This window comes from Electrophorus electricus, chromosome 14, assembly GCF_041902795.1.
Source record: "Electrophorus electricus isolate QZ-2024a chromosome 14, ASM4190279v1, whole genome shotgun sequence".
Lineage (NCBI taxonomy): Eukaryota > Metazoa > Chordata > Actinopteri > Gymnotiformes > Gymnotidae > Electrophorus > Electrophorus electricus.
In genome coordinates, this window is record NC_137510.1 from 10,255,001 (window position 1) to 10,263,594 (window position 8,594).

General features: G+C 38.4%; 1 protein-coding gene across 5 annotated transcripts in view; it reads right to left on the bottom strand.

The window, feature by feature from the left end:
• ralylb (RALY RNA binding protein like b) overlaps nt 1–8,247 on the bottom strand; it is a 105,278-nt gene extending 97,031 nt beyond the window's left edge. The window contains exons 1-2 of one of the 5 annotated variants that reach the window (XM_035530421.2): nt 7,763–7,849; nt 7,037–7,188 (exon numbers count right to left, since the gene is read on the bottom strand). In XM_035530421.2, coding sequence (XP_035386314.1) covers nt 7,037–7,114 — 78 coding nt within the window. In that variant the 5' untranslated portion in view covers nt 7,115–7,188; nt 7,763–7,849. Of the gene's footprint in view, nt 1–7,036 lie in introns of all 5 variants that reach the window. The other 4 variants (XM_081696260.1, XM_081696259.1, XM_035530423.2 and 1 more) reach the window with 4 other exon arrangements.
• Nucleotides 8,248–8,594: the final 347 nt, after the last annotated feature.

Consider the following 8,594-nt stretch of genomic DNA (forward strand, 5'->3'; position numbering starts at 1 on the left):
AAGATTTTCTACAGGCTGATGTGACAAATACGGAGAGGTAAATACATTGGAAAAGCTTGCGCATCTCAAGCGCGACAAATCGTAGTGCAAAATGACATTCGGCTTGATCTTGGAGAGAGGATGCTACTGAAATAGGCTGTGAAATTGATTCCATGAAGTGAATCAAGATCTAATCTGCCCTGCCATAGACAACAAGGTAGAAAAATCTTCCGCTTCAAAATAAATAAACGTTCAGCGGTACATGGGTGAAGATGTAAGAACACATATGCATGTGTGCACACACACACGTGCGCGTACTACATGTGCATGCGAAGACACATTGCATATATAGCTTCATTAATGCCAATTTGTCACTGTGCGTATGGACATATTCTACTCTATCATATCAATAGAAGTGAAATAAATCTGCCATCACAATGCTTTATACCTTGAATTAATACTTCTACTTGGCACTGAATGGGCAGAATCCCATTTAACAAATATAATACCCTATTTATTATTTCTTTGTTTTGTTAATTTCTGATTCTATTTATTTATTTTGTGTGTGTGCATGTCTGTGTGTGTGTGCGCTCGTGTGTGTGTGTGTGTTCTTGTAAGTATGCATAGTTCTGTGCGGTTGTTTCCCATGAAAAATGGACTCGTGCATTAAATTGCTTGGTGAAGGAAATGTCTGAAAAAATGACCCCAGTCAGAGCCAAATGACAATAGAGGAGAAAGCAAATGAGGTTTGAAAAATGAAGAGGACTAAATATGGCAGTAAACGTGATTCTCCCCATCTTCTCACCAAGCTCAAAATAATCCCCTGAATGGATTTGCAAACACAAAAGGGAAAGAAAGCAGACGATTAGTGTGTTGACTAATTTGCTAGCCTGAAACTGAATGGCGCGTAGTGTAGTGTTTCACTAATGCTCTTTCACTCCTTCTCCACCCACCCCCAACCCCCTTCATGCATATAGAGTTTGCTTCTTTGTTTTAAGTGCACGTGCGGGCACACACACATACACACACGCACACACACACACACACACACCTATTGCACTGCACAGCTGGCTGGATTCTCTCAGAGATCCAGGACTAACTGCACAGCTGGCAGGATACAGGGATTTTCAGCAGCATCTCAGAGCTGAGCCGAGTAGAAGAAAACAGGGCTCGTGCTCATCCATTATACGCGATGACCTTCACACTGTTATGCTTTAAAAACAATCATTTAAAACTAGAAAATACATGTTTTGAGTAAACATTAAGATTGCGTTATCAGTATATAATACAGGAATGTACTTTGGTTCAAATATGACTATTTCCTAGCTTTACATGTATACCAAAGGAGTATAACGAGTAGCAAAATCAACTGGCATCTTTAGGTTTGGATGAAAATAGGGCTAACATATAATATGCGAGAGCTATCAATATGAAATGCAGTTACATGCTTTGGGTTAATGTTTACATTTTTATAGTTCTAGCCATCCAAATTCATGGAACATCAATATCACTTAGGTCACTGTGAGAGGTCAGCAGGGTAAACGTAATGATGTCAGGATTCTGTATGTAATACAGACATGTTTGTTGGGTTGGCGGCGATCCCTTTCTACTGGATTTGATAGCCTTGGATTTAATAGTGGTAGTAGCCTGAAAAATGCGAAAAAATTATTAAATACATGAGTTTCTGTGGAATGATTGAGGGATGAAAGAAAAGATAGTAGGGTTATCTAAGTGAGCGCTATCATCGTTGAATTAAGTTATATAGTTTGCGACAAGTCAGAAATTCAGTTGCTATCAATATCAATAGGTGCTTGTGGCAAGATAGAGGTAGAGGTGAAAACACAACAGTTCATTAGATGAATGCTATCAGTATCAGCAGGTATGGGTTTATGGCATGTTAAAGGGGTGAAAAGCAAAGGATTATAGAGGAGTGCTTGTTCAATCTTACTAAATATAGCAATTACTACATACACCAACTGGCTTGTAAACTAAAGGACCTGAAATATATTGGAATATTAATTGCCATCTGTGTGATAAAATGGAGGAATGGAAATGGAGAAATAAAGCTGTCAAAAGCAGATGAATATTTTCCGTTGGTACACAAAGTCCACACAGCAAGGTTAGTGGATTCTGGCCTGACAATTATCCTAGCAGGAACCGTTATTTTTTTTAAAAAAAAGAAGAAAAAAAAATTTGATTGAGATGAAAAAGAGGAATGCGCGTAAATTATCTTTCTACGAATGACAAACACAAAAAAAAGAAAGAACAATAATTTGGCTTAGCAAGAAGGCAGGAATTGTAAAATATGCAACAAGACATGCATGAAAAGGACTGACCACACTAGTGACTGTTTATTTACTCTTGTAGTAAATGATGGCTGAGTTCACAGACCTGCATGATTCAGGAAGGACCACTATGACACATGCACATGCTTCAGCCTCAGAGGTTTGGTCACTCAAATGTGGAGCTGCTCAGCCTGTTCACATTTGCTCTTCACATCACTTACATTTAAAATGAGTCTCCCCAGATTCAAGCACAAAAAGATGGAAAAAACTGCAGGAACAATAGCTTTCATAATCACAGTTCAGTATTCAAATGAAACTCATACAAGTGTCAAAATAATGAAACATTTGTAGAGCGAAAAACAGTTTCACAGGAAAAATTGTAGACAGTTAAAAAAATGCCATTGAGTGGGTCACATATAAGGAATGTATTATAACTCAAATGCTTCAGTATAATTGGTGCTTAAAAGTCTTTCAGATTGTCCTTCTTCAGATGTGAGGTTAATTGTCCAGAATATGATTATTAAAGAAAAGAATCCCCTCATTTATTAAATTAACAGCTCAGAAAAGGGAACTCTGAGTACTTAATGCCTATTAAGGACCCATGTGCCCTGCTGAAGGTAAGCTGTTTATCTGTTCAAAGGGATGTGAGCGACGAACGCCTCATTGAGAGCAAAAGGAGATGAAGGGCTATGCTTTCATCTGATCCTACACACCTCTCTAATGAGCACAGACTTCAATTAAAGGTTATTTCAGACAAAGGAACCTGTTTAGTCAGTTGAGTCAGTTGAATAAAAGCCCATGAATAGTGGTGAACAGGGGGAAAAAAAATAGTTGCACAAATGAAGAATCAGCTGTGGCTCTGCATCATTTCTGAGCCAAAGTGGCTTAAATCAAATACAACACATCAGGTCTTGAGTCAAGCCACCATGAGCTCTACAGTGACATCAATTCAAAGACATTTCACTGAAAAAAAATCAAGTGGGATGGAATCTGATGAAATTGAATTAGGTTTTGTAAACATTGCTCTCATACATGTATATGTCAACAACAGCCAATAAATGCAGAGATATCTGTGTGACTGTGGGAAACTTTTAGAATGTTATCAATCAGTGCATCGGCATGGCTGAGACCAAAGACAACACTGGTACTGAATACTGCCATCCTTGGACTGCTATACTATGTGATCTGGTGCTAACATTTCACTGCACATACTGTACTATAATATCATGTGGCTTCATATCAATAGCTGGAGCTGACTCCCTGTAACCACTGCTTGCAGAGATCATACACTGTTCAAAAAGGTCTTTGATTCTGGTTACTACTAATCTTACTGCTTTGAGGGCAAATGGATCTGATAGAAAAACATTATTTCAGATCTTTTTTTTACTTATGGACCTAGCCTGGGGCTTCAGAGGCTAGAATGTCAGGACCCAGACTTTGGCTTTCAGGCCAGGCCAGAGGAAGTGCCTACAAACCAGACTTCTTAATCTGGGCTGACGGAGAAAGATTCCAGCTGAAATGTATTAATTTTGGTATACAGTGAATAATTAAAGAGCATATGACATATCTAATTATGAATTTGGGTACCATTCTGGCACATGTTAAGAATTTGCACATAATTCCACTGGTGTAGGTTTCATTTCATCTTTGGGGAGGACGCCACTCACACCACCCAACCTAACACATTATATGAGTAGTGTGAGCAGGCGCACCCAAAAAAACCCTACACTTATACAATATACTATTTAGTTCCATTTTTTGTGATATCTATATTCCTCAAAACAACCAATATTTAACACATACATTTGTGAGAAAAAATATGTATAATTTCATTAAACAGGAGCTATCGTTGTGGATGCCCATAGAAACTTTTGTTAAGGAACTGTGCGCAATTGGCACAAATTCTAGCATTAACATAACACTGAACCCTCACTTTCCACCCCTTACATTTCATACTTAAAAACAGAACTGGAAATTATTATTTTTTGAAAGTTAATAAGGAGGAGAAGAGTTTGCCAAAAGACATGTTGAAAGAAATTAAAGCAGGTGGTTGCTGTCACGCCCCAGCCAGTATCCAGCCAGCCCTCACAGACCACACCCACCAATCACAACACACATCCTCTTCCCGCTCCCAATCACCTGTTTATTGAATCATTACACACACCTGTTCCTAATTTACCCTTTTTTCTAGTTAAACCCCACAGGTGCCCGAGTTCAGTGCTTTGCACTGAACGTCCCTAAGCTCCACAGAGACTGTTGTCATGCCTGTTTTCTGTGTCTGTTACAATGGAGCTCTTTTTGCTTGCTTTTGCAAATAAAACCATTTTTGAGTGCACCAGTTGTGCCTTGCTCCTGCTTGACAATGGCACGGTTGCTTTCTACTGTGATTTTTTTGGTTGGCACAGATTCTGAAAATTCTCATCCTAATAAAATGCATACCTCAAGGAAGTTAAACAAATTACTGATATGATGTTAATTTATCCTGGTATCAAGAAAGGCTGATTGTTGTTGCAGGCCAAGCAGAGGTTAGGAATTCACACTAAAATATACTAATGTGTAGCAATTTTGATGCCATTGTTTAACTATTCCTTTGGTTTATGGCAGAGCACTGGTAGCACATACACAAAATCATAGTAATGTAGTTGTTGTCAAGTTGTGCATATGACTGTGATAAGTGTAATAATGACATGAATTGTTTTTACTATAAGTAGAGAAATTATCCATAGATAATGTAATTTACACAAAAAATCCACAAAGCAAATAAAAATGACAAATTTAAGCAACATAAGTTTTAGCATCAACTGGTTACCCAGCAATCCAAAGTTGGTATTTCCAAGCAGTTAATCTAGCTATAAACCACCACCAAACAAAATATTAATGTCATTACAGTATACGTCACACTGGAGAGTTCATTTGATGTTTCGAAACAGCTGTCATGTTGACCAAAAGGCCTGCTACACCAGTCATAGATCACAGGATTTAGTGTTACTAAGGATATGGTGTCACCAGTGTTTTGTAAAAGCTGTTAGGTGCACAAGCCTTGCTAGATCAATCATAGATCAGAGCATTTGGTGTTACCAAGTGTGCTTCAAATGAATACCAGATTTCTACACTAGAAAAAAATACATTCAATTTTTTTTCATTCTATTTTTCCAGCAAAATAGTATATACAACCATTCACAAATAGGAACACACACAGACACACAGACACACACACACACACACAGACACACACAGACACACAGTTCTAATGGCAAGCACATGCCTGGTGTAAACAGGTCTTTACACGCCACCAAATGTTTTATTCATGAGAGCAAAGGTATCTTCACACATGAGCTATCACATTTCTCAGCGCTCATTTATAGCTCTCGTGTGCGAGTCTTGCTAGGCCGAGATAACGGGGGAAATTGCCTGGAGGGCACAGACGACACCGCAGGAAGTAACGCTGGCTATCATAACGCCCAGCTGGAGAGATGACAGAGAGAGAGAGACATTTATCAACGCAGCAGAGGGACCTTTCAACTCACGCCACGTACATCTCAATGCTACTGTCCTGCTAGTACCAGTACCTCATGCAGCTCAGACCTCCACTGTTGATGCTTTCAGAAATATGGTGTACTGCATGTTGACTTCAACATGAAGTATTATGAGTATCTTATAATAATATATAAATAAAAATGGTTTGGCAATTCTGTACAAGAAGATTGAAAAAGAAAAAGAACACAACAAATAATCCTGGACATAACATTTGGATTACTAAACTTTGTGTGTTAACAGATTTCCGTATTCCATTTCTGCTATCTCCTAACAGTAATAACAATAACATTAACAGCATCATTAACAACAATAATAATACAAATATAAAAAGTAAACAAGGATAGTGAAGGTTTAAACTAAATTTTACATTATGGAGAAACGACTGAAGACACAAGTAAACGGGTCTGCATATTTTGGGACCACTACACTACATTAATTGCTGTCAAGGGTGCATAAACTACACACGGCCACGGTGTTTATCTCTGTCCATGGTGCTGAAAGTATCGCACCTTGAAGAAACGATCAAGTTATGATCAAGCTTTTAACGACATATAGCGATTCATTTGTTTTGGACAGAACACATACCAACAGACAGTTTTATGTGTCATTTCTTTTTGTGAGGCTGTGTATAGCAAAGTGCATCAACATGAAATTGGCTACTAAGCAATTAACGCCTAGTGCTGGGCTAAGAGATGAGTCCAAGTTTACGCGCTATCAGCACGAAGCATCGAGCTACTGTTATGTGTACAATGAATATGTCCAGTATTGTCCGAGCATGCTGTGCAGGGCCGGCACCAATCAAAGTCGTTGTATTATTCTAAGACAACAACAACAAAAATAAATAAATAAATAAATAAACAGCTTACTATTCATAAAACATTCTTGCTGATGACGTGAAATGTTTCCATTTACATTAGTTTAGGCTTTACTTTTTTTATCTGTTTAAAACCCCATTAAAATGTCTTAAACCAAAGAACAGGCCGTGCTATTCAACTTGTGGTTACATTTGACCTCCTGAATGGGGTTTTCGAGAATTAGGTTTACAGCATATTACAACATGTGTGAAATACTCGTAAAGATTTTTCAACTACACTGAAGTGCACATATTTCATACTGTGCTTTGAGCAACAACCCCACAGCGAAAAAATACATCAGCACAGAGGAACATTTAACTAGCTTGCTTTTATTGCAAATACAAATGTGCTGTAGGAAATGTATTTCTCGTCCTTATATACCTGCAAAGGGAGAGTCTGTTCATCTTCGTTGACACGGAAACCAAAAAACGCATTGATCTTTCCCCCCAAAGAGACCATTCACTTCACATCCACTTATTTTGCATCAACTATCTAAAAAAATGCTAACATCCAAAAATATTTGACACTAAAATCTGCAAAAGTATAAGAAATGTAAAAAGGAAAGAAAAACAAAAAGAAACAGACATGTAATCAGTAAGCTGCAAGAAAAGTTTCACATTAAAATGTCAGCAGGTTTAAAAATGACTTCCTTAAAGAAAAGAGATGAAATAAAAGCCGATGCGTTGGTCGGTGACGTGCACCGAGATATCAAAATCACAAAACTCTTATGAATAACACCGCAAAATACAAAGCAAAGCATGTCTACACCAAAAGTCTATAATAGAAAACAAAAAGAAAAATGTTTAAAAAACACTAGTGGACATACGTAAAAAATGCGTAACCGACAAAGCGCTTTAAAAACCAGTTTCATCATTTTACACGACTGCAAGCACGTATTTGCCAGTGACTGCTGCTACCGAGTCACTTAGCACTGAATAACCACGATTCAGAATCACTGCATACTAAAAACTTGAAGCCTGGATTGAAAAACGCTAAAAACCACCACTTCAAATCTCACCGTTCAACAACAGCAAAGGGAGGAAAAATAAAAAGAATAATTGAAAAGACAAAAAATGCGTACAAAAAGGCCATTGGAAGTGTACTCACCGAGCGGGAGTAAAATGTTGCAATAAAAATGCGTTATGGCACAAAACACAGAATGGCGGTGCGAGGCGAAATGAAGCGCTTTTCTCTCAATCTCAGCCTCCGGTCCTGTCATGTGACTCCTCCTGCCTGACTTCCAGCAATGAGCGCTTGCGGAACGCCGAAGCCAAACGCTGTCTTAACCGGCTGACGCGCTCTGAAAGTAAAAGTGGTAGTCCTTATCGTTCCCCGGTTATGACTGAGAGCCTTGTGTGTTGTTCCTGTAGTTTTTCCCCCTTCTCTTTAAAGATGCAGAACTCACATGATGTCAGAATCAGCGTAATATCAAAAACAAACGCTAAAGACATTGCTTCTGCTGTCGTCGGTGTTCAGCGATAGATTATCCCCTGTGTCTAAATATAGGCTTTGCGATCGTGTAAACACACAAGATTATGTGCCGTTCGGTGGATAGCGCCTTTCAAAATAAATGGCAATCAAAGCTATTGGTTTGACCGATATAACCGATACCTTTGGTTGACAGCCCTCTTCCCGCAAAACCTACTAAGAGCTCTCCACTTGAACTAGGTTGGGATCTATTTTTATTGGTTATCGTAGGGTTCTGTCAGCTCAAATATATAGGCTACTCCTTGTTCTACGTTATTAGATCGGCAGAAACATTTTTTTTAAATCACCGAACGAGTAAAATTCAAAAGGTTCTGACAAGTATGGCTCATGTCAAAGTATTACACTACCATTTTGCGGTTATAAGTTGTATGCATTTGCGCTAACAAAAGATGTTTTGATGCCGTTATTTTTGTTTAGCTGCCCTTCTATGAAGCAGGCGGTTGTGTTTGCG